The following is a 25941-nucleotide window of genomic DNA, read 5'->3' as shown; positions in this document are numbered from 1 at the left end:
TGAACGGAGCTGCAGGAGCTGAGGCAGCCCAAGGAGCCCCACTACCCTACACCAGCAGGATTCTGGGGTGGAGACAGCGTCCACAAATGAGACAGAGGAATCCTACAGGAATTAATTCTAACAAAGGGAGAGAGGCACCCATTTCTCCTATCACTGGAATGGGGACTGTGACCCCGCATGAGCAGTGCCAGCCCGGGGACCCCAGGCCAGGAGGTGTCCTGTGCCCTCACATCCCTGACACGAGCCATTCCCAGCGCTGCCGCTGTGTCCCACCTCTGTCCCCATCCCCAGGGCCCCTGGGAGCGGAAGAGCGGCGGCGGCAGCATCTGTGCGGGCAGCTGCCTGCCCTGCCTGCCCTGCCCCGCGCCGACGCCGTATAAATAGAGGCAGCGAGCGGCAGGGAGCTCCTGGCAGCCACCATGAAGGGCCTCAACCTGCTCTGCTGCTGCGTGGCCTCGCTGCTGCTCCTCGGCACCGCAGGTACGGCCGGGCTGGGGCTCCCGGGGGCTGGGGGCACTCCGGGGGCTGGGGGTGCCCGTGGGGCTGTGGCTGCTGGCAGGACTATGGGGTCCCCACGGGGCTGGGGGTGCCCTTGGGACTGTGGTGCCTCTGGGGCTCTGGGTGCCCAGGCTTATGGGGTCCCCATGGGGCTGTGGGTGCCCTTGGGACTGTGGCAACTCCACGGGGCTGGCGGGTCCCCATGTAGCTGGGGGTGCCCACAGGGCTGGGGGTCCCCACGGTGCTGCAGGTGCCTGTGAGGCTATGGGTTCCTACAGGGCTGTGGGGACCCCAAGGGGCTGTGGGATCCCTGGAGGGCTGGCTGCAGGTGCCCATGGGGCCGTGGATGTCCGTGGGGGAGTAGGTGCCTACGGGGCTGTGGGCACCTAGAAGTGTGGGGCCGTGGGTGCCTGTTGGCTGGGGGTGCTTGTGGCGCTGTGAGCACCTTTGGGACTCTGGGTACCTGTAGGGCTGCAGGTACCTGTCGGTCTGTGGGTGCCTTTGGGGCTGTGGGTGTCTGTAGGGGCCCTGCAGGGTTGCAGATACACGTGTGGGTGCCTGTGGGACTGAGTGCAGGAGAAGCTCTGGGGTGCGCAGTGATCCCAGCCCTGGAGCAGGACAGGGTGGCAGGGGTACAGCGGTCCGGGCTCCCCAGCAGCTTTTCCAGGGCTGCAGTCACCCCAAAATGTGCAGGGAAACGTGTTGGGGGGCTGTGGACAGGAGGGGATGGCGGGAGGTGCAGATTGGGGTCCCTCTCACAGAGTCAGGTTGGGCGCAGGGGCCGTGCTGCCGCTGACATGCCTTGGGTCAGTGTCACCTGTGGCTGCCGTGGTGGCTTGATTTTGGACCGTGAGGACTTCGGGGGAGCAGGGAGGTGTTCCAGGGCACTGGGGATCTCTGAGGAGCCCGGATCCCCTTCCCCGGGCTGTCCCATCCCCGCTTCGCTCCCCGGGTGCCCGGCCGGGTGTCCCCGGGGCGGCGCGGCGGGGTGGCATCGCTGGTACCCTTGCTTGCCCTTGAGTTAATTCGGGCTGGTTCTCTGCCTGGCCGGGCTCCGGCGGCCGCGCAGCCGGGAGGGGGGCGGCTAAGTATGGAAACAGCCGTGTAAGGGGACACTGTGCCCCGGCAGCCCCCCCGGCCGCCGCCCCCCCGCCCCGCGCCGCCGCGGCCCCGCGCGGGCACCCGCAGCTGCCGCCTGCCAGCGCCCGGCACCCCCGGCCCCGCCGAGTTTTGGCCTTTTAAGGGCATCTTGGGCCATTCTCGGCAGTGAATGGGTTTGGGGACCGGCGACACACCCCGATAGAGGTGGGGTGACCTCCGTGGGGTTGCGGGTCCAGTCTGTGGAAGGGGGTCGGAAAAGTATTGTGCGAGCATGGCTGGTGGCTGGTGCCACTCCAAGCGGGGCTGATGGCCTTGTGGGACATCAGAAGCTTGTCACCATGGTGGGTGACCACCAGCCCATGTCTTGGCTTGGCTGAGGCTGGCATGGCACAGCACCAGGATCCCCCAGCTCAGAGGAGGCTCTGGGGCCAGGAGGCATGCAGGGGTCCTGCAGCCCCAGGACCAGCTCTGAGGGGTCCCCCAAGTCCCCACCTGTTTATTGGGGGTCACGTATTTCACCCCAGTACTGCAGGTTTCCAAGAAAGCTCTAAGCAGTGGCATGTCTCCTGCCCATGCTTCTGCTCCTCAGGGACCAACGGGATTTGTAGGATGAGTTTTGCTTTTCCTTTGGCTCCAAGCTGAACTCTCAGACCCGGCTCCTTTGGGGTGCAGGGAGTGGCTCGGAGGGTGTGCTTTTTCCATTTTTGGGACATGTCTTCCCACTCAACCCCTGTTGGTGCCTGTGGAGATTCCATGGGGCTGTGAGGCTGCTTGGGAAGAGAAGGGAGTGAAAGTCCAGTGGAGAACCAGAGGCTTCATTGGAACATCATGGCAAGGTGTGGTCCTTAGGGTTTAGTGGCACCTGGGGCTGCCAGGACCCTGCCACCATTCCCAGAGGTCGGGGGCGGGAATTGCCCTGCGCCTGCGCTCTGACAGCCCCCGCCAAATCAGCTCACTGCACACGTGGCCGGGGCTGGCAAAGCTCCCTTCGGTTGCCAGGAGCCTGGCAGGGACAAGCACCCACTGTGGGGCTGGGCAGTGGCTCATGCCGATGGCACTCGCCCAAGACTCCTCCATCTGCTCCTGCCCAGGGGGACACACTCACACCTCAGGCAGAGCCCAGCCATCCCTTCCAGGCAGGATGGCCCCTGTGGCCACCAGGAATGGGCCGCAGGGATGCTGGCAGGGCAGTGCCCAGACACTGTGCTCAGAAGCTTTGCCCTAGGGATCCCTTGGCCTGCAGCCATCATGGATTTGAGTGGGAGGGCAATTCCAGGCTGTGCCATCACTGCCTCTGAGCTGAGAGAAGGCTTGGGGAAAGCCCTGGCACAGTGGTGTTCTCCTGCGGGGCACTGCAGGGCTGGCACAGACCCCTGCTGGTGACAGCAGGTGTGAGCCTCATCTCCTGGGAATCCTCATCCTGCCTCATCCTGGAAGGTGTCACCTCAGGATGAGCTCCATCACCATGTTCTCATGGCATCTTGGGGTGTTCCCCATCACCCAGGATGAGTCACCTTGGAATGTGTCACTTTAGGGTGGGCTCCACCTCCCAGGTCAGAACATCTTGGGAGTGGGACTGTGATACCTTGTGTGGGCTCAGGGCCCTGGGCACAGGAGCCATGGGGACACCCCACCCTGACCATCCCAGGCCAATGGCCCCCACAGTAACCAGCCTCCCCAGAGGTGGGGACCCCTGTGTCCCAGTGACACCTCACTGGACTTGTTCCACCCTCCAGCACTAGCACAGCCATGGGCACCGCTGCCATTGGGTGTGTGTGAGACAAGGGGCTTGGGGTACCTCAGGTGCCTTGGGTGCTTGTGCCACCTACATCCCTGTCACACCCCTGGTGCCTCACCCTGAGGAGACCCTGGTCCCTGTGGGTGCCCTATCTTACTCCTAAGCTGTTGGCTGAGCAAAGTGAGGCAGATGCTGGGCAGGTTGGCTCTGCTGTGAAACCCTCTCCATCAGCCATCCTTGTCCTGGTTTGTAGGTCACATCCAGCCAGGCAGGAAGGCCAGGACACCTCGCTTGTGCATGGCCCTGATGGCACAGAGGTACCAGCAGGTCTCTGTGGGCTGGCACCAGGCTGGGAGGGCTGTGCCATGCCCAACACTCTTGCCACGTTCCCACTGTGGCCCACTTGCCGAGCTGGTGAAATCCCAGCCTGGCCGTTGTGTCAGGGTGACCAGATTGCTCCTGGAATTGCCTGTTCCCTGAGCACTGCAGGAATAGCAGCAGCCCCGGGGCTGTGCAGGACTCCACTGAGCTATTTCCAGCCCACGGGGACATTTCCCTTGTAAGTGACAACTGGAGGGAGCTGTGAGCTCCTGTGCCAGTGGGGGCTGCAGGAGGGGCAGGGGAGGCCCTGGACAGGCACCCCAAGCCAGGATGGGGTGTTGGCAGTGGCAGCACGGCCCCAATGCCAGCTGGGCATGTGGCTTGACCCTTGGGGTCACACAGCCCTGGGTACACTCTGGAAAAGGGCTTGGAGCTGTGTGGCCCTGTCCATGTACTGGTGTCCGCAGCGCTGCCAGGTCAGACCCCAGGGCTGGGTGCCCCCGCTTGGCATGGCCAGGCAGTGTCTGCCCTGACATCCCCATGGATTTGAGGATCTTGTGGGACATCAGGCATTAGAATCCAGGCTGGCAAGTCCAAGGGGTGACTGGGTGACCAGGAATGCTTGGGATGACCCAAGGAGGGATGGGGAGCCAGGAAGTCTTGCCCTGAGTGGACAGAGGGTGTCCCTCAGGGGACATCCCTGGGGTGAGTTGGCAAAGCCTCCCATGGCTGGAGGCCAGGGGCCAGGAACAGTGGGACCTCCTGGACATCCTTCCTCTGGAAGAAGGGGCTCTTCCAACCCCAGCCATGCCACAGCGTGTCCCTTGGGTCCCCCAGCATTCCCCCAAGCTGCAAGGGACACCACAAGTGGATGTTCCTTGATGTAGAGTGTGACACCAGCCTGTGCCAAAATACCTGATGTTTCCTGGCTATCTGCTCACTGATGGACCCAGATCTCATCGGCCAGGAAGCAGCAGGTGCTTAATCTCCCACCTTCCTCATCTTCGTGTCTTCTGCAAGTCAGGATTCAGGGTTCCTTACAGACCTTAAGCGTGGGGAGACAGTGGAAGAAACACCCTGCAGCAGTGACTCCCTATTTTCATCTCTATTTAGAAAGCTCCAAGCCTGGTTTTAATCCCTTTGGTAGATCCTGATGAGGTTTCTTTACTACGTATTAATAAAAATATAATGTGATTCTATCCAACCATTTACAGAAATCAAATAACTTCATAACTTTTTAAACTAAACCTAAAATTTTCTGTACAGATGAGGTCAAGTTAGCTTGACAAAACTGTTTCCTAGGCCTCCCTCTGCACTGAAAACCAAGAATGTATTTGCTTTATGCTGGTGTTTTGGGATCACAAAGCCTCTGGGATGTGATGATGTGTCTGGGCATCCTGGGTTTTGGGGTGCACTAGGGTCTGGAGAGCCAACCCCATCCTCAGCCCCATCCTTGTGGTTGTGTCCTCCAGGCTGCTTGAACCCTTGTGGGATGCTTTGCTCTGAAGGCATTGGCCCAGCTGACCCCAAACGGGAGCTGGAGCCGGGCTCCCACCTGCTCTGAGTCCTGGGCTGGCAGGGCCACGAGCTGGAGGAGCACTGGGAGGATGGCCCTGAGCAGAGGCCACGGGGGCCCCACAGAGCCTGGAGAGCAGGGATATCACCATGAAATGGGGTCTCACAGGAAGGGAAGGGTCTGCACTGGGTCCAGCTGGAAAATCTCATGAATTCCCTGACAGCTTCTTTGTGTCCAGTCATTTTCCACGAGGTTTTAAATGAGGTTTTAAAGGCCGGAATAAAGGCAGGGTTGGATATTTGGGATAAAAAGTCCTGCCAAGACCCCCCCTGGGAGGACACGGGGAGCACAGGACTTGCAGGAGCCAGTGGATAATACCCCCAGGGAAGCAGGGATTGGGATCTGGGCAGGGGAAGGGGGCGTGTGAAAAGCCATCCCCGCAGCCCTGCCATCGCCGGCCCCACGCTCAGGGCTCCGATTTCTGCTGGAGGGGGAGAGTGTCCCTTCAGGACCACCTGTGCCCATCTGTCCCTTCTCACTGTCCTCCTGGAGGACCCGTTTTGCCATCAGGTCGTTGCTGTTCTGTACATTCCTGTGCAGGGATGGAGGGGACACCGTGATGTTCAGCCATGCCCCTCCTTCCCGCACAGGCAAACCAGCCACGGCATCCTTTGGCACCCAGAACTAACTGGGCCGTGGGGTCTCCATCCCTGCTGTCGCCACCTGGGAAGGTGTCCCCTGACAGCTCATAAAAGTCCCAGCATGAGACAGGGGTGGCAGGGGCAGTGCAAGCCATGGACACGGCAGGGAGGTCAAGTCCCTGAGGGGAAAAGGGCGAGGTCTCCTCTCCGATGCCACCCATCTGCGTGGCACAATGCAAGGTGTGAACACGGGGAGCCCCGGTGTCACTTTACACCGTGGCTGTCCCCTCTCGGAGCCCACGGGGGCCCCCAGGTGCGGACGTCACCCTTGGCTGGCAGCGGGGTGAGGGGCTGGGGCCAGCGGCTGAGGGGGCGGGGGCTTCAGCGGGGCTGCTCCTCCCGATCCCCCGTACAGTTGCCGTGCCGTATTTTTAGCCTCCGGAGGGTGTTAAGCCCGTAACCTTCGGCCCATTTTGCACTCATCAGCTGGCCATGTGCAGGTCAGCACAATTCACCATGGATCGGGAGACCATGTAGGGGAAACAGGGAGAAGGAGGTGGAGAGGGGACAGGGACTTTGTGTAAGACCTTGAAGATCACAGGAAATAAAGCCCGTGACCACCACGCCGGCAGGGACATCCCCATCTGAGCACCTGGGGGATATTTCCCTTTTTCCATGAAGGATGGCTCATGGTGGGCACCGGCTTTGCTGTTGTGCCTGGCCATGGTGGGTGATGGCCCCTCTGGGTCAGAGGGGACACACAGACCCCAGACAAAGCCCTTAGGACTCTCAGAGTCTCCTCTGCCTGGTCCTGCCCTCCTCCTCTGCTTTGACCCTCACTCCTCTCCCAGCCCTCAAGGTCACCAGCTGTTTTGGGGCCCAGCTGAGAATATCCCTGTTCCCATCACCTGAGGGGATCCTCCATTGACTCAGGCTGGTTCCCAGGCCACCACAGTCGGGCAGGGGCATGTTGCCCCCAGCCACTCAGGGCTTTGCAGGTCAAATGTAGATATTCCCATTCAAGCAGCTCCTGCAGGGTCCAAGGGGTCTCACAGGAAGGTGACCTGAAGGACAGGGGTGGAAGGGAGGGGGGTGGGAGTTGTCCACCACTCCCTCCCTCCATCTGGGAGCTGAACTGGGAGCCTGGAGGCACCTGTGAGCTGTGTGCCAGCAGAGGACGGGGAGGTCAGAGCAAGGGTGACCTGTGCATCCGGTTTGGGCAGGGTGAGGGGCCATGGCAGCGGCTGCAGCTCTGCTGTGCCAGGGAATCGAGAGCCACTGGGAATGAGGGCAGGCTGGGGGGCAGCCTGTCCTTCCCAGTGCCCGCTGCTGCCATGGCACAAGCCTCCCAACGCAACTTGATCCCGGCTCACAGCCCCACCAGCCCCAGTGCCACGGAGATTCAACCACACACCCAGTATCCCCAGACACGGCAAACTGGGCTGAGGGGTCTAGGGCTGGCACCATGCTGACCCCAGCCCAGCTTCTCCTGTGCTCGGTCACCACAGTCCTTGTGGCCAAGCCCAGCGAGCTCCAGCTTTGCCAAGGTCCTGCTGGACACAGCCCTGTGCCTCCTGCACGGACACGGTGCCAGAGCCAGAGCAGAGGGCTGGCCATGCCCACTCTCCTCCTGCAGCCTGGGTCGAGGTGGCCTTTTTCCTGCTTGGCATCTGCCTGCCAGCTGGAGTACAAAGGAATTATTTTCCTCTGAAACGTTCCCCTGGCATGAGACGTTTGGGGGGATTATTTAGGCTAGCAGCAACTGTTTGTAACGGAGACAGTATAGCCGTGATCTTTTATTTTTGGCACCCGCTGACTGATGTTAAATTGCAGTTGGAGCCTATGGAAAATACAGATGGATTCTCCTGGGCCACAGAACACACTCATTGTGTCCCCAGCAGCCGCACGGCATGGCACATGCCTTCTTAGTGAAGGGACACTCACAATAAATAGCTCCCGAGCCCCGTGGCCAGGGTTAGGCCCTGCCTGTGGAAGGCAGGACTCCATGCTGGGCAGCCCCTCATGCCAGGAAGCCCCTTCCTCCTCTTCCCCCTCACTTCATCGCCCACCTTGGCTGGTGTGATGCTCTCTTGAGTCAGGGCTGGGGAAGGACCCTTTTAACCTGCCAAGTGCCCACAGCCCCTCAAAATCTGCTATTTTTACTCCTTTCCCCGTTTTTAGGGCAGCTTTGACACCTTCCTGCAGTGCTTTGGGGTGGGCAGCAGCCCCAGTGCCAGGCAGCCAGGGCCAGCAGAGCCATAGAGCCCCTGCCAGCTCCGCTTTGCCCCCCACAAACACATCTTTGCACCCAACTTCTTGCAACAGGGACAGAAAATTGAGCTGGAGCTGGAGAAGGCTCAGGGTAGAGTTTAACCCTCTTGGTACCAGCCACAACTCATCCCTCAGGGCCCTGGCGGGTGCCCTGGTGGCCACGTGCCAGCGCGGGTGGGACTGACCGAGCTGTTCTCATCGTTTAGAGCCGCACGCCCCCAGCATGGGCCATGGTGATGGTGCTGCCGAGAGCCCCCTGCCAGCCACGGAGCCCCGGCTGGAGGAGAAGGCAGCCGATGGCAGCCCTGAGGAGGAGCAAGACAGTGGCACTGCCAACGCCTCCTTGCCTGGCGTCACTGAGGAGGGACGTGGAGAGGGGGAGAAAGAGCCGGCGGGTGGCCTGAGCGGGGGCCTGGGGCCAGGGGACAGCTGGACAGAGGAGACCAGCGAGGACCAGGGCCAGGAAGAACAGAGCTCAGGGGAGGATTTCATGGCAGCTCATCATGGAGGGAACCATGGGCCTGGCACACAAGATGACATCCTTGCCCAGGAGGATGAGGAGCCCAGCACAGAGAAAGGAGGCTCTGAGGAGGAAGGGCAGCCTGGGGAAGAGCAAACAGAGGAACCAAGTGCAGCATCTGCTCCCGAGAGAGAGGAGGAAAGGGATGAGCAGAGCTCAGAGGAAGAAGATGACGAGCAGGGAGAGTCTGAGGAAGGTGAACATGGGGAGTCTGAGGTAGATGGAGGCAAGGAAGAGTCTGAGGAAGGAGAATCTAAGGAGGAGAAAGAGTCTGACGAAGATGGTGACAGGCCAGAGAACGAAGCTGAAGAGAGTGACAAGGGAGCAGCCGGCACTTCCAACAAAAAGATCCAGAATAAACCAGCAGCTGCTGGCACAGGAGAAGCCAGGGATGGTCCTGCCAGCTGCCATCACCCACGCTGTGGGGATGCAGCAGAAGACCCACCACCAGCAGTGGAAAACCCGCCAGTGGTGGAAGACCCACCAGCAAAAGAAGGCCCAACAACAACAGAAGACCCACCAACAGCAGTGGAAGACCCCCCAGCAGTGGCAGAAAACCACCTAAAAGTAGCAGACCCCCCTGCAGACAAGACCCCACTGGCAGGAACAGAGGTCCCCAGCACCCCCTCAGCTGCCACTGAGCCCTGGCACAGCCAGATAGGTTGGAGTCTTTTCTTGTGGGTGTGCTGTAGCGGCGAGAGTCAACCTGGCGGAGCTGAGCTTGGCACATTAAGCCTCACCTAGTGCATGGCCCTCTCCTAACGCTTGTGCTTCCCCACCCACCCCTAACTGCACTCGGCCGTGGGCAGCGAGGCCGCAGCAGGATGCCCATGCGAGCGCTCATCACAGTGGTGCCAAAAATGACTCCTCCCTCACTCCAAGTCCATGGTTTCTCCTCAGGGACGTAGACGTGGATAAAACTTTTAACCTCCAGGCCCCTTTCAGCACTTGCAGATCTCCTAAAGACTCTTTATCCACCACCCGCAGAGTCCTCCGGGCCCTCGGCTTGTGCAGGGGCAGGATGCTTCCAGGATGGTGGGGCTCCCAGGATGGTGGGGCTCCCCTCCACCAGTTCTTGGCTTGTAGGGAAGGCTTCTTGAAGGAAGAACCAATCCAGGCCAATGAGCTGCTGAGGCACCAGCCCCGTTCAATCAGTGAAAAGCTAACTAGGGGAAAGGGATACCCCCCACCATGATTTCCTAGAAACATTTGTGGACTTTGGCCCACAGGTTGGGCAGCAACCTTCGGACCCAGATTAGTATTTTTGTTGTTTTCATCTGTAACGTCCCAGCTCAAAAAGCCTCCCATTTTTCCCAAAAGGCAATCCCAGTTTGGCCTCTGTGTCTTCACTTGGCAAGTCAAAAGGTCTTCCTCAGCCCAACACTCAGTAGGTGCTCAACACAGTCTCAGGGCTTAGTGGTGCCCTGCTTTATCCTGGTGTCCCGACCTGTCCCCAAACCCCTGCTAAAGTCCGACCCAGCTCGCCATATCAAAAAGCTCTTGGAGGCTCCTGGTGTGCCAGCAGCTCCATGGCGACGACACCTCTGTCTCCCTGTTTTGGGGACACCGGGGTGCCTTCCCCACTGGAGGCAGCTGCCTCATGCTCTCCACGCCTGCTATGGAGCCATGAGGGACAGGGCGCTGTGCAGAGGGCTCCAGGGGGATACGGAGGCAGAGGTGGGAGAACTGGGAGGGAACAGGCCCACTGGCAAAGGCAGGGCAGCCAGGATGGGCCAGGCTGGCCTGTCCCCCAAGAGCTGGAGCCAGCCCCAGCCTCGGCACCCACATCTCCAGCTCACCGTGTAGTTTTTTGGGGGAGTGGGCAGACAGAGAGGCGGCAGCACAAAGCCTGCACTCAAGGCCAAGCCCCGTGGAGCCGCAGCTGCCGGGGGAAGCACCAGGGCCCCGTTGGGCAGCAGCTGCCACGTGTGCTCGTGCTACATCCCAACCCCGAGAGCCCCTTCCAGGCACATCCTTTGCATTCCCCACCAACAGCCAGCCCCTCCTTGGAGCCAAGCAGTTGCCCATGACGCTTCCCCCAGCAGCCACAGCCCCGGCAGCCTCCAGGAGCCTGTGCAAAAGGGAAAGCACGTGGCATGCCAAGGGTGACAGCGGCTGCTGCGGGCATGGCATGTCCGCAGGCTCAGGGTGTGTGCGCTCCCCATGCCCTCTCCTTGGCAGTCGCTTGTGTGCGCTCCTGTGTGGGTTCCCCCTCCAGCACTAACAGGTCTCCTTGCTTTCTCCTCCAGAAGAGGTTGAAGATGCCAGCGAGCCGACCAAGCGTGACCGGTCCCACTTGGAGAGCACCCTCAAGCTGAACGAGGAGAAACCTGCCGATGATGTCTCAGGTGAGTGGGCCATGCATGCCCCGCACTAAGACCATGGACAGGATTTTCCTTCTCTTCTGCTTTGATTTTAACCTTGCTTCTTGCAGATCTAGTAATGCCAGATCTTCAGTAACAGCCCTTTAGCTGCTCTTGGGTTAACGTATTTTAGGTATTTTAAAGACGTGCCCAAGGGCTTACAAGAATTAGGAGGGTATAGAGGCTGGAAGATGCAGATGGTGAATCCCTGCTCAAAGAAACCTGGAGCAACTTGTAATAAAGGGTTGGGATTTTTATTCCAATTATATATTGGATTTTGCTACTCTAAGGTTTGCTTGTGCTGGCCCTGTTGGCAGTTTGGGCTGGAAAGGCAGTGGTAAGAGATACTGTGGAAAAAGCTCCTCCTTTTTTCTAGCAAGCAACTCAGGGGCCATGCCAGGGGGCCGTGGCACCATGGTGGAGGGCTTTTTGGGATCGTGGGTGTTGAGTGCTAAACAGCACTTAGAACAGATGCTCCTTCCATCAGCTGCTGGGAGGAGATGGGGACAGTGCCCAGTGGGAAACATTAGCAGGGGAGAGGCATCAAAGTCCTAGAACAGCTTGGGCTGGGAGAGATGGTAAAGACCATCTCATTCCACCCCTCTGCCATGAGCAGGACACCTTCAGTAGATCAGGTTGCTCCAAGCCCTGTCCAAACCTGGCCTTTGACACTTCCAGGGATGGGGCAACCACAGCTTCTCTAGGCAAAATGTGTGACTGGGATAAGTTTGGCCAAGATTTCAGCTGTAAGCCAAGTCCCTTGATCCATGGCTGGGCCACCCTCGGGTCCTGCAGGGAATGTCCCTCCTGCAGGGAGGGGCTCACCTGGGGTTTGCCTCTCACCTGCCCACATGCTTTGTCCCCCAGGAGTATTGCAGCGGCTGAGGAAGATCTACCACTCCTCCATCAAGCCCCTGGAACACTCCTACAGATACAACGAGCTGAGGCAGCATGAGATCACAGGTAATGCCACGGGCACTGGGGTCTCCAGCACCAGCAGGTCCTTGGGATGCAGATAACAGCGCAGAGAGCAGATCACGGAAAGCCTCGGATAGTGTGTCTTCCTTTGCAGCTTTGCAAGGAGTCCATTAACACACTGGGCTTAGAGGCCATGCCCTAGTGAACCCAGCAGCAGGAATTCCTGCCTCTGCCTCAGCCCATCTGCTGTCAGGGCCATCTGTGTGGGCTGAGCATTGAGCCCTGCCTGCCTCGGGTCTCCCACCTGCTCAACATCAATGCCCTGTACCCCTGCCAAGCAGAGATCACGGTCCAACGAAACAGGCTTGGCAAGGAAGCTCAGAACCTCTCAAGGCTGGGGATGAGCTTCCTGGGGGTGGCTGGAACTGGCATCCTTCCTGCTGGGTACAGGACACAGCCATGTGGGCAGGGTATTCCTCAAGCTCCACAGCCTTCACTCATCCTGAGAGCTGGAGTTCCCAGCCGTTGGCAATCTCAGACACGTTGGATGGGGTGAGCAGGTCCCCGTGGCCCCCAGCACGGTGTGGGCTGAGCCAGGCCACACACGTGTCCCTCCAGAAGAGGAAACTACAGCCCTGTCCCAAGATGCTCACAAGCTACAGAAGTTCTTGTGACCCAGGAAACACAAGCAGCCTCATTTTCTAAGCACAGATGGCTCAAACCCAAGTCCGAGTTTCCTGTTCACTGGGATAATTCTCCTCTGAGCACCTATTCAAGCACAGGAGCCAGGGCCAGATGTCTCCTGAGCATCCAGGGGATGCTGGAGTTCCTCCTGCCAGTGTCCCAGGACCTCATGCCCATGTCAGCCTCCTGCCAAGGTCCTGAAGTTGTCCTCCTTGTTCTGCAGCTCTGCCTGCCTCCCCAGGTGTCCAGGCCCACACCTCCTGGAGCCATGCCCTCCCTCCTGGTGAGGCAGGACCAGGATACACCCTCCCCCCAGATCTTTCTTTTACAGCTGGCCTTGCTCCACCAGCACACAGGCCCCACATTCAGCTGGGCAACCTACTGGGGCACATCCCTGTAGAGCAGAACTCCTGCGTTCCAGGCATCCCCACTGCGACTCCTAAGTCTGGGTCAGACATTCTGTAACCAGGCTTGGACATCTCCCTACCCAGCCAGGCCATCTCCAGTGTAGAGCCAGTGGGGAGTACAGGGAAGTCACCCTGTGGGAGGGTAACTGAGCATCACAACATGTCCTGACTGTCACCCCATGGCTGCTAGCCTGTCCCCTGGCAACACCCCAACTTTCTCTCCGGGCTGCTCTGGTCCGTGTTGGTGATGTTTGCTGTCAGCTCAACTTGGGACACAGTTTAGGTGGATGTTTGGGGTTACAGGAGAAGCTGGTGGGCTCTAACTCCCACTTTGCTGTTCACAGCCAGAGGATACAGCCCCCAGCCTCAGTTTCCAGCCCTCAGGACATCCTACCCTACCCTTAATCCATCCCATGCCCAAGGAGCCACCTCCCTGCCCCTTTTTGGGAGTGTTTCCCAGGCTCCTGCTGGCTTCCTCCCTCTCAGCTCCTGAAGAAACAACCATTAACCCTCCTGTTTTCCCAGCCTCTCTCAAACCCAGGCCCTGAGCAGGACTCACCTCAGACAGCAGGTCCTGGTGTTCCTCCTGGCCTCAGCTCAACATTCCATAGTCTGTTCCACCTCACTGTGAGGAACAGCCACCCCTCAGGTTGACAGTCCCCAGGTCAGGTCCCAGCACACCCTGCTGTGTCTTACAGGGCACCCTCACGGTGCTGTGACCCTGGAGCTGGCAACCCACAGTCCCCTCCTGGCCCCCAGGGAAGGGCACAGGGATGCTGTACTGCCTCCAGTCCTTGTCTCAGCTGTGAGACATCCTGGCCATGCTCCACTCCAAGATATTTCTATGGACACCAAACTTCTTGAAGGATCTCTGACAGCCCAGCCATATCCAGGGCCCCGTTGGGCAGCAGCTGCCACGTGTGCTCATGCTACATCCCAACACACAACCCCATCTGGAAACCTACAGCTCAGCAGTTTGCCTTTCATACCCACAGATCCAGCTTTTCCCAGTCCCTCATTAGCAGTGTAATCAGAGAAACCTGCACATTAGTTACAGGGTTGGCCCAGGGAACTCTCTTGACCTTGCAGGGCAGGTGAGGACACAGTGGAGCTCAGGGAGCCTTCTGAACACTTCCCCTGCACAGTGCCCTGTCCTGATCGGGTTCATTTCATCAGTGGTGTCCCTGCAGGCTGGGAGGTGCTCCCAACTCCCCGCTGTGCCTCCTCTCTGTGGTGGGGGGAGGCTGGAGGGCACAGAGCTGCCAGCTCAGCTGGCTGGGAGGAGCAGGACAGCTGGGAGAGCTTTGGGGCAGGCCTGTCATGGAATATGTGTGACCTTTGGAGGTGTAAGCCAATATAGAGGGGTGCCGTGGCAAGCACCCTGGCCCCTCCATTACGTGGCAGCCTTCCATTTTGTCTCCCTTCCCATCAGCTCCGTGCACTGCAGTGTAATCCAAGGAGTTCCTCTGCTCCCCACAACATGTGAAAACTCCCATGGAGTCCTGCGGGAGCTGTGGCTGTCACCATCAATTCTGACTTGTCAGGGTGCATCTCAGAAAGCTCCCACACACCCTCTGCTTAAGCCTGGCAGATGCCATTTCCTTCTCCCTGCCTGCCACCCTCCCGCCTCTCTGCTCTGCCATCCCACATGGATGCAGACATGCTCTGGCTGGGTCCAACTCTGTGCTTGGAGGGACTATCCCTAGCTGAGGGTGAGGGATTCTCCTAGTCCAGCCGTGGGAAGCTTGCTGTGAGGTCACACCAGGTTGTGGTGCATGCTGGTGACCCTAATTACTGATATATGCTAATTAGCAAGTGTCCCTGTGTAGGGAATGACCTCCCAGATGCCATCACCCGCCCCAGGGGCTGGGTCCAGGTGACCCTACCACTGGAGTTGTCAGGACACTGGGTTGGTGGCTGTCTAACCCTGGCTTGTTGGGCTCTGTGTGCTCGGTGGGTGATGCCAGGGAAGGCAACAATCCCGAAGAGCAGAGGCTGGGATGCAGGGCACCCCGAACCACATCCCCACCCTGCAGGGCAGACAGGGGTTCAGTGCTTGTCCTGGGAGTTGCAGGTCGCTCCCAGGCTGTAACTCCTTGTATCCTGCTGGGAATGCAGCCATCAGTTCCCTCCTTGTCCTGGACCACACCCGGGCTGTCGTATCCCTCCTTGGACTCACGGTTCCTTTTCTCTCTCCCCATGTCCCTCGCTAACAGCTTACCCCGGACGCACCCTGGGCTCCTCGGCCACAGGTTGGTATCGCCGCCTGCTCCCTGCACGCTGCTGGCACTGCCTGCGCACTGCGCTGCCCTCCAGCTTTCCCAACACAGCCGCACTTCCCAGGCACCGAGCAGAGCCGGTACCTGCCATCCCCACCGGGACAATGTCCCCAGCTTGACTCTGTGTGTCCCGACAGCCCGTCCTTCCCTCCAATCCTCACCTCACCCAGGCTCTGACACTTTTCCCTCTTGCTTTAAGACTGAGAGGCAGCATATTCCTCTGGCCAGGGTTCCAAGGCATTTCTGGTAGTCCTATGAGAGCAGCTGAGGGAGGTGGGGGGGCTCAGTCTGGTGAAAAGGAGGCTCAGAGGGGACCTTCTCACTCTCAGCTCCCTGACAGGAGAGTGGAGCCAGGTAGGAGTTGGGCCCTGCTCCCAGGGAACAAGGGACAGGACAAGAAGAAGTGGCCTCAAGTTTCACCTGGAAAGGAAAGGAAGCTTGGATTGGATATCGGGAAACTTTCTTCCGAGAAAGGCCTGTCAGGCACTGGCACAGCTGCCCAGGGCAGTGGTGGAGTCCCCAACCCCGGGGGGATTTAAAAGCCGTGTGGATATGGCACTTGGGCACATGGGTGCCACATGGGTAGCGGCCTTGGCAGTGCTGGGGGAGCATTTAGAATTGGTGATCTTAGAAGGCTTTTCCAACCTAAACAATTGCATGATTGTATATGTTGGACCTGTAGGTTTATCTCTCACCCACGGCATGAACTGGAGGAGCCCAGCTGATAGCTCATCCTATAGAGGGAACCTCTTCCCACCCTTCACTCTCCTACATGCAGAAACTCTCCTGAATGTCCACCCTTGATCCCACAGCAGCTGTCCCAGTGACATGGACTGGCCCCTGCCCAGCAGCCTCAGCCCCCTCAGAAGCCTGAGCTGGCTCCTCTCCCTGCCTATCCTGCTCAGGGTGTGCTGCCAGGTCCCCCCAGAGGATCAGGAGATGGGAGACATTCCAAGAAATGCCATCCAACACCCAGCCCTTCCCCTGGGCCCAGTGCTCAGCCACGGGAACAATGTTCCTGCAGGGAAATCCCATCTTCTGTCCCTCCCGTCCTGCCCCATGGCCACACTGCCAGACCCTGCCAAACCAGGCTCCTTTGGACACAGCCACAGCAGAGCCCTGCCAGTGCCTGGAGAGCCTTTGGCTCCCTGCCGTGCCAGCATGCCAGCAGTGGAGAGGGCTGTGGGTATTTATAGCATATTCCGATAGCTGTCTTATCTCATCTCGGGTTCAGGCGCTTGCACACGTGCTACCAGGGTGGGCGCAGGCACAGCAGGGCACCTGAGGGAAGCACAGGCCGTCTGCAGCCACGTGGGCTCGTCCCTCTGTCTGTGGGCACACGTGTCATGAGGATACTCATGGATTTGGAAGCTTTGGGAGCGAGGGAGCCAGCCCTCTGAGGGGTGCTGGATCCGTGCCATGGGCACATGGCCGGTGGTGTTTGTGGCACAGGGGTGGGACTGAAGTGTGGGTAATGCTGGGAGTCTCCTCAGGTGTTTCAGCCCTCCTGAGTGGCTTGAGGACAGAGAAGACCTTGGTGCTCATGGCTCAGTTGAAACCAGGAGAGGAGGGAGGTTTTGCTAGGTCCTCTGCTTTGTTCAGCATCCTCGGGACAGCCTTGCACTTGGGGCAGAGGCCACACCAGGCACGTCTGCTGGGCTTGAGGACAAGGGGGGACAAGACCTTGCCCAGGATTAATCATAGAATCATGGAATGATTTGGGTTAGAAAGGACCTTAAAGCCCATCTTGTTCTACCCCCTGCCATGGGCAGGGACAACTTCCATTATCCCAGGTTGCTCCAAGGCCCGGCCAGCCTGGCCTTGGACACTGCCAGGGATCCAGGGGCAGCCACAGCTTCTCTGGGCAACCTGTGCCAGGATCTCACACCCTCACCGGGAAGAATCTCCCCCTAAATCCCATCTAACTCTGCCCTCTCTCAGTGTGAGGCCATTCCCCTGTGCCCTGTCACTCCAGACCCTCATCCAAAGTCCCTCTCCAGCTCTCTTGGATCTCCTTTAGTCACTGGAAGGGGCTCTAAGTTCTCCCCAGAGCTGTCACTTCTCCACCCCAGAGCAGCAGTGCTTCCAAGGGCAGTCTGGCATTGCCACGTGGAAAAACCTCACAGAAAGCCACTGCTCAAGGAAAGAAAACTGCTTGGACATCCAAACTGCTCCTATGCCCAGAGCTGAGCAGCCCAAGCAGACCCAGGCTCTGCGGAGGGATGAGCTTGAGGCTGAGCTTGAGCTGGGAGCGAGCAGCCACAGGGTGGCTGGAGAGAGCCGCTGTGATGGAGCTGCCGCCATCCCCGCCCGGCCGCCAGCGAGCTCCGGCTCTTTTCCGCTGTTCGGACCATCAAGCTGACCCAAACTGCTGCTGACAGACGTGGCACGGGGACACAGCAGGGACAGATGCCAGGCCAGCACCCTCCCGGGTGGGAGATGCTTCCTCTCTCCCAGCCTCTGGGCAGCAGCAGGAGAATCCATACACGGCCTCACATCCTTGCAGCTGCCACACTTCCTGCAGAGTTGCAAGTGCCTGGCACTGCCCACATAGCCCAGGGCGTGTAGAGAGGGGCTCGAGGGGCTGTGGGTGACCAGGCAGGGGGGCTGCCCACGTCGCTGCCCACCTTGGCTCCGTGGAGCAGAGAGGGGGATGTGCAGCAGAGCCAGAGCTCACAGGTGCCCACATTCACACAGTCACACCTGGCCAGGGATGTCTTATGAAAGAGCACACAGGGACCCACCCCAAACCTCTGGCACAACATCACAGGGAAAATAGTAATAATAACAGCCATCCGTAACCTAATTAAAGCTGGCAAGAGAGCAGAGCAGCGGCGACAGAGCAGCAGAGGAATGATTAATAATGAGAGTCCAAGGTTTCAACACTTGTTTTGGTCCCATGTGAGAAGACAAGGCTGGATTCCTGCAGCTGCCAGGCAGGGAGTGGGGTACGGGAAGAGCCATCCATCCTCTGCTTCAGAGGTGCTGCCCTGCTTTGAAAAGGAGGGCTGAGCTGCATGGATGCAGCAATGCCTCACGGAGAGATGTCCCCAGCCCATTCCCTTCCCCAGAGGTGATGTGGTGAGCCTGTGATGGGCAGATACAGCAGGAAGAGGCTGGAATGTTCTCCCCAGCCCCTGCTCCCATGGCCAGATGGGTTCAGTGTGAAGCTGCCGTGCAGTGCCCTCCAGCACCCTCGGGGCAGGAGCTCAGCACCATGGGGGCTTTGTGGCTTCCCCCACCTTTGAGATGGATTGCTGCCTTGCTGGAAAGCTGCTGGCTCCTGCGTGGGTGGCAGCCACAGAGCGCCAGGGGCTCTCAGCTACCTCATGGAAAATAGTTCTGCCTTAGGCATCGGGATGAAGAGAAGGTGCCGAGGGCAGCACAGCTTGCCCAGAGCATCTCCTTGCCTTGGGCCATGGGGGAAGGCTCCACTCCAGCTGAGACAGCAGCTCCCAGCTCCTCTGGTGTCATCCATCCCCTAGCTGAACTCCTGCTGGCAACAATGACCCTCTCCCACCCTGAGCATAGGATGGGGTTGGTTATCACCAACGGGAACTCACCCAGTTTTGCTTCCATTCTTGTTCTGTTTTGCACTCACAGGCTCCTGTGTGTCCTGGGCACAGCTTGAGGGCTGGCATAGGCCCTGGGCTCCTTTGGCTCCACCAGTTGCCTACGTGGTGTCCTGGGGGCTGGGGGGTCGAGCAGTGTGGGCACAAGCTGATTGCATGAGTCCTGTTTGAGCAGGGATTGCTCCTGGGGGCACTGGCTGCGTGTGTCCAGGGGCCTCTCTGCTCCTGGACTGATGGCATGGCACGGGGACAGGTCACCATCCTCATGGAGAAAACTGTGAGACTTGAAGAATGCAGGATGGGGACTATAGTTCACTCCCCTCTTGCCTTTCCCCAAACCCAAAGCGGGGCTGTTTGCCCTCCCCACACCCAGCTGGAGCCTCACACCCAGCTCACACCCAGGCAGTGACCTCCTGCTCGGCCGGTGGGTTGGGCGGCACGCCCGGGGGTAGGTCCCTGTGAGGGCATGGTGGAAAGGCTTGCAGGCAGCTGGCACACGGCTTGCACCGCGCTTACCAAGCCCTGTGCCACAGCGCTGCTCCCGAATCCACAGCAGCTCCCTCTGCACGAGGTGTCGGCCTGGCTGCGGCATGGCCTCCTCCATGGCATGTCCCGTGCTTTGCGGCGGCTGCCTTCAAAGAACACCCCCACCCCGCAGCCAGCCCCAAACTCACCCGGGCTAAACCAGAAACGAACCGAGACAAGGCTTAAAAGACCTTCCAGTCCTCCGTAGTCTAAGAAGAGCTAAATCTCGGAGAAGGTCAGGCAGCGAGGTGGGCTCTGCCGCAGAGCACGGGGCCGTCTGCTCCCGCAGCCGGCGGGGCGGTGTCTTGGCTGGCGAATGGCTGGTGGCCCCCGAAGGGCGGCTGTTTCCCCGGCAGCATCACCGCGCTGCTCAGATGGGATGCTCGTTACAGCCGGCAGTTAATCGCACGGCGGCGACGGCTATTGTTCCTTCACTTCCTCTTGTTATTTCCTCTCTCCGCAGATGGGGAGATCACTTCCAAGCCTATGGTGCTATTCCTGGGACCGTGGAGCGTTGGCAAATCCTCCATGATAAACTACCTCCTGGGGCTGGACAACACTCCCTACCAGCTCTACACAGGTACCACACTCGCTGCTTTGCCAAGGGGGTGCCAGCACCTGCATTTCCACATCCGTGCAGTCAGCAATTCCCGGCCATGTGTCTTTGATCCCTCGTTACAGCAGGGAGGTTGGGATCTTCTCCGTGCCACCTGGCTGCAGTGCCATGTGGAGGGAGAGGTTCCCCATCACAGCCTGTCCTCCCCTCCAAGGGTGGAGGAGAACGTCTCTCCCACAATATCCTCATCCTGCAGCACAGGGCTCACAGCTCCCAACCCCGACCCCTGAGCAGCAGTCATGTCAAAAGGGCAACTCACCTTTTTCTTCTCCCCATCCCTCCTCACATGCAGCCAGCTAATTCACCCTCCCAGGAGAAAAGCCATTTCCCCTCCTTCCTCCCTGCTCCCACGGATGTCATCTCACAGCTAAGGGCAAATGTCCATGGCCAGATCAGTGCTGTGGTAATGAGGGCTCCCGGGAGATGGTTCTTCATGGCACCTTGTGCAGTCAGGCCACTTCCAGAGAAACCAGTCCCCACAGAAAACAACCCCACTGACATCTTCCCAAGAAGTCTGGGCAGGAATTTCATGCTGCTTGCCTTGCCCCTGCATCTCTTGAGAAGTGTGCAATACTCCCAATGCTCCCAGCCTCAGGCCAGCCCCGTTGTGCCCATAGCCTGGCACAGATTTCACACCTCTGCTGCTCCTCTCATTGCTGTGCAGGGGCAGAACCCACCACCTCTGAGTTCACTGTCATCATGCACGGCCCCAAGCTGAAGACCATCGAGGGCATTGTGATGGCTGCTGACAGCGCCCGCTCCTTCTCGCCCCTGGAGAAGTTTGGGCAGAACTTCTTGGAGAAGCTGATAGGCATTGAGGTCCCCCACAAACTGCTGGAGCGAGTCACCTTCGTGGACACGCCGGGCATCATCGAAAACCGCAAGCAGCAAGAAAGAGGTAGGGGTTCACTGGGTTCTTCTAAGGGACCCCAGAAAAAATGCCATGATGATCTGAGGTGACAGAGGTGGCTGAAGCACAACGGAGAAGAGTCCTGACACAACACAGGCTGCCCAGGACAGTGGTGGAGTCACCATCCCTTGAGGGGATTTAAAAGATGTGTGGATGTGGCACTTGAGGACATGGTTTACTGGTGGCTGTGGCAGTGCCAGGGGAATGGTTGGACTCAATGATCTTAGAGGACTTTTCCAACCATAATAATTCTCTGATCCTGCGATTCGATATCTGCTCACAGGAACAGCAGGAACTTGTGGCCAGCATCAGGAAGGAGGAAGGTCTGGAGATAAGGGTGGGAGAGACAGGCAGTCACAGGCCCAGACACCAAGGGATGGCTTTTCATGCCAAGAAGCTCCAAAGTGTTTTTAGCATGTGAGAAAAAGGTTCTAGGCTACAGGGGAAGTCTGCTGTGCTTCACACCCCATACAACCCAAATGGGGGTTGAGGCACAGCAGGCTCATGGTTTATCAATCCCTTGATGAAGGGACTCATCCTGCATTGGATTTCCCTGTTTCCTCTCCTCCAGGTTACCCATTCAATGACGTGTGCCAGTGGTTCATTGACAGAGCCGATCTCATCTTTGTTGTCTTTGACCCCACGAAGCTGGACGTGGGCTTGGAGCTGGAGATGCTGTTTCGCCAGCTGAAGGGCCGCGAGTCGCAGATCCGAATCATTCTGAACAAAGCCGACAGCCTGGCTACCCAGGAGCTGATGAGAGTCTACGGTGCCTTGTTCTGGAGCCTGGCTCCTCTCATTAACGTCACGGAGCCACCCAGGGTGTATGTTAGCTCCTTCTGGCCCCATGACTACCATCCAGAAACCCACAGAGACCTGTTCCTCAAAGAAGAGATATCGCTCCTGGAAGATCTCAACCAGGTGATTGAGAACAGGATGGAAAACAAGATCGCCTTCATCCGCCAGCACGCCATCCGGGTGCGCATCCACGCCCTGCTGGTCGATCGCTATCTACAGACCTACAAGGACAAAATGACCTTCTTTAGTGATGGAGAACTGGTGTTCAGGGACATTGTGGAAGATCCTGACAGGTTCTTTATCTTTAAGTCCATTCTGGCAAAGACCAATGTCAGCAAATTTGACCTTCCCAACCGCGAGGCTTACAAGGACTTCTTTGGCATCAACCCCATCACCAGTTTTAAGCTGCTGTCTCAGCAGTGTTCCTACATGGGAGGGTGTTTCCTAGAGAAGATTGAGAAGGCCATCACCCGTGAGCTTCCCGATCTCTTGGGAAGCATCGGCTTGGGGAAGAAGCCCAATGTCCTCTCCTGTGACGTCACTGGCTGTGGCGAAACCCCAAAGAATCGCTACAGGAAACCCTAAGGTGATCCACAACCCAACTGTCCACGTGTTCCTACTGGTGAATGAGCTTATGTCTTATCTGTCCAAGAAGCCATGGTTTGTTAACCCTTTGAGTGCCGCACTGGCAAAGGCTACCGTACGATGAGGACTTTGAGTCGTTGACATCGATGGCAGGGGAAGATGGGTGGGCATAAGAAAGAGAATAAAAACTGTGAATTCCTGACATTTTATCTTTGTTCTTTCGAGTAGAAGGCAATGTTTAAGCTGTAAGTATGAGCAATGCATGGGCAGGACTGCAGCTGCTTTTCCACTGGTGCCGAGAGTGCATGAAGAGGGATTTAAACCTCTGCATCCCCGAAGCCATGAGGGAGCAAGAACGAGGGCACGGCGTGGGAGCACAGGGGAGAGCAGTGACACACTAACCCAGGCATCACCAGGAGCACTGGTCAAGGAAAGAGAGACCATGTCCCAGCTGTTGTTTTCAGGCGCAAACCTGCTACAAATCTCAGCAAATATTGATCTTGTTTTTCTTTCCAAGACTTCTAGGTCACCTGGTGAGTTCTGCTTTCACTTAACAGCTCGTTTGATCTTCTGCAGCCTTCATGTGGGTGTTTGACTTAAGAAGGAGCGTTTGCAGGGGCATTTGTAGCTCCAGACAAGCAGCCGTGATGGGATTTGCAAGTCCATGGCAGAGGAAGAAATGGGATGGAAAGGAGCAGCCAGAACTGGCTGAGCTGTGCTGGTGGAGGAGGGCCAGCACCCCAAATCAGATGGTCCCACAAGGAGATGTGAGCAGGGTTTCCTTCCCCGGACCAGCACAGAAGAAAGCACTTCGTGCCTACATGTGTCATTAACCTCAAAACCCATGCTGGCAAGTCTTGTCTGTGGACCAGCAGGGCTCCAGGGGTGAGGGTTTGGCAGTTTGCCTTTGTTCAAGTCCATGTTGCTCTTTTCTCAGTCAGCCCTCCGTGTTTTTGTGCTCTGTGGAGGGAGGCAGGAAGGGGGGTCATTAGCTGTGAAGTAAAAAAGGTCACATCCCTTTTGCCCACCTGCTGATCTGTCCTCCGCAGGACAGTCCAGGAAGGTTTCTGGGGCTTGCTTTCCAAACTCCTCCCTTTTTAGCCATTTTTTGGCTCATCTCTGAGCATCGGTGCTCAGTCCTGAAGGAGTATTGCTTTGGAAGCAGCCAAGCAGGGTGAAGTTCCTCATGGACAGCTGACCTTGAAACCTGGCCCTCATGGACAGCATGGCTGTCTGCCAAGCTGAGCCCAAACCAACCAGGAAATAGATGTTGTCCTGGATGGAAACCGGCACCTTCAAGCCCACCAAGGACCTGCTGAAAGTCCTTCCTCCTGCCAAACACCCACAGCAAGTGTTGCTCTCCAGGAAACCCCTGGAGAAAAGGGACTTACCTTTAACAGAAGCAAGAGGACATGGAGGTGCGGCTGAGGCAAGAAAAAGGCAAAAGGAATGAAAGAGGGAAAGAGAAAGCTGGGAATGGAAGGCTGTGTTGTGATGGGGAGGGTGTGAAGGGCAGTGCCCCCTGTCTCCACATGTGCAACAGGATGTGAGCTATGGCAGGAGGCCTGGGAGAGCTCCATGTCCCCCAGGCGCTGCAAAGAAGACGTCCCCTTGAGTCCAGGTGAGTTTGGGGGGACGCTGCTGCAGGGACTTGAATGCTCCTGGCCTCTGCTTCAAGGTAGGACTTGACATTTGAACTAATGATGCTGAGGCCCAAATCTACGTCCAAGCACGGGGCAGGGCGTGGTTCAGAAAGAGGGATTTTACCTGCAGTGCAGAGGGAGCAGAGGTGCAAGGGAAGGCAAGCAGTGTCAGAGCAGCAGCCAGAGCAGTCTGGGAAGAAGGGTTGTGCTTCTGAGTACTGTGAGGTCCCAAACCTGCCCCAGTGCTGCTGCCCCTCTGCTGTTGTGCCTTCTTTCTTGTCCATGATCCTGTTGCTCATCAGTTTTCCTCTCCATCTCTCATTTGCTCTCCTCTGTCAGGCTGGTCTGCATAATTTTTTAAGAGCTAATGGAATAGAATCACCAACAGAAACTGGCTGATGTTGTCACTGTCACAGAAAGCAAAGGCCTTTAAACATTTCTATTTGCAAGCACTGTATTGCACCATCTCTTTCCTTGTTCCTTTGTCCCCCTAAAGCCCATGGGGTACCCAGGGAAAGGCCCCCTGTCCCATAAGGAGTATTGACCTTGAAGGCACTGTTACTCTGCTCTCAGGCCACTCCCATCATTCTCCCCATCCTTTCTCTGGTTTCCTTTTTATCTTGCTTTATTTTCCAGCCCTCATCGTCTCCTCTCCTCCCTTCCTCTGCCCTGCAGCACCTGCACGCCCTGTGCAAAGCCCTGGTGCCTGTGTCCTGGATAGGGGTCCCCCATGATAGCCAAAACCCTTTTCCCCCGATATGGTTCATTTGGGCTCTCCTTCCAAAGCCATGGCACTGGAGGTCTGTTCTCTGCTCCCTGTGACACACACTGACCCAGCTCTGTGCTGGCTCAGGGAGATGCTGCCACAGATGCCTCCTCTTCCATGGATCCAAGTGGCTGTTGGTCCCAAGAGGATTGCAGTTCCCAGCCCAGCTCTCACCGAGCTTTCCTAGGAGACCTCTGGGATTCTGCAAGTGGAAAAATGGGGAGCAAGGAGACATTTTCATTCTGCTGAGAAACCCCAACCCCCCTCCCCCCAGCATTTAGGGGGTGGACATCTTGCCCAAGAGCTTCGTGGGAGGGAGGGAGCTGGGACACAGGCCCTGTAGATGCCCGCGATCATGTGCATTGGGATAAAACTGTCAGCTTGAACATCAGCCTGTCTAATAAAACCTGGTATTTTCCAAACACACTCCCTGGAGATGCTTGTTTTGTTCCTCCTCCTGGTGTGGGAGAGAGCGCCAGGACTGGGGTGGCTGAAGGGGTGCAGCTGCAGGGAGCAGAACAGGAACTCCCTTCACCCCAGCTTTGGCCTGTGTCCTGTGCACAGGACCTGACAGCCATGCCTGAGTCATTTGGCTGCTTTTCCAACCTGTCTCCCTGTGCCATAGGCCCAATAGGAAAAGCAAACCCCAACTCCTTTGCATTGTACCTCAGGGCAGTGTGATCCTCTCTGATGAAACAAATCCCTGCTCCCACCTGCATCAGAAGATGCTGTCTGGGGACCATGACAGAAGGCAGGGGTCAGGGACCACAGAGGAGAACCTGGGCTTGGGGATCACAGCAGAGGGCAGGGGGTTGGGGATCATGGAGGAAGGCAGGGATCTGAGGAGCATGGAGGAGAGTTGGGGGGTCCAGGACCATGGAGGAAAGGAGGGGGTCCAGGACCATGGAGGCAAGAAGGGGGTTTGTCCTCCTCCATGGGGGAGGACACTGGGTTGGGACTATGGAGGATAGAGGGTTGGGGACCATAGAGGAGGACAAAGGGGTTGGGGACCATGGAGGAGGGCAGGGATTTGGGGACTACAGAGGAGGGCCGGGATCTGGGGACCATGGAGAAGGGCTGGGATTTGGGGACCATGGAGGAGGGCAGGAGTGGAGGACCATAGAGGAGGACAAAGGGGTGGGGGACGATAGCATACAGCAGGGGCTTTCAGCAGCCACCCAGTGAGGGGTGGATGGATGTACCCTCCCACCGGCGATGGGGGCTCATGCAAACTGCTCATTATAACCCTATTCCCAGCCTGTCTGTCTG

At 58.1% G+C, this 25941-nt stretch overlaps 1 protein-coding gene across 4 annotated transcripts; it reads left to right on the top strand.

The window, feature by feature from the left end:
* The first annotated feature begins 297 nt into the window (after positions 1-297).
* SRL (sarcalumenin) lies at positions 298-25098 on the top strand. 4 transcript variants are annotated; one of them, XM_032126261.1, is made up of 8 exons: positions 298-480; positions 8293-9267; positions 10856-10954; positions 11837-11932; positions 15195-15230; positions 19818-19934; positions 20635-20868; positions 21452-25098. In XM_032126261.1, the coding sequence occupies exons 1-8, from the start codon at positions 420-422 to the stop codon at positions 22261-22263; spliced, it is 2430 nt and encodes an 809-aa protein (XP_031982152.1). In that variant the 5' UTR covers positions 298-419; the 3' UTR covers positions 22264-25098. The 4 variants fall into 4 exon arrangements, with proteins under 4 accessions (XP_031982152.1, XP_031982155.1, XP_031982153.1 ...); XM_032126264.1 differs by lacking the exon at positions 8293-9267 and having other exon boundaries at positions 308-480; positions 10859-10954; positions 21452-22263; XM_032126262.1 differs by lacking the exon at positions 8293-9267 and having other exon boundaries at positions 310-480; positions 21452-22263.
* The last annotated feature ends 843 nt before the right edge of the window (positions 25099-25941 follow it).

The sequence above is a fragment of the Corvus moneduloides genome, chromosome 16 (genome assembly GCF_009650955.1).
Source record: "Corvus moneduloides isolate bCorMon1 chromosome 16, bCorMon1.pri, whole genome shotgun sequence".
In the NCBI taxonomy this organism is placed as follows: Eukaryota; Metazoa; Chordata; class Aves; order Passeriformes; family Corvidae; genus Corvus; species Corvus moneduloides.
This window is presented reverse-complemented; position numbering and strand designations above follow the sequence as displayed.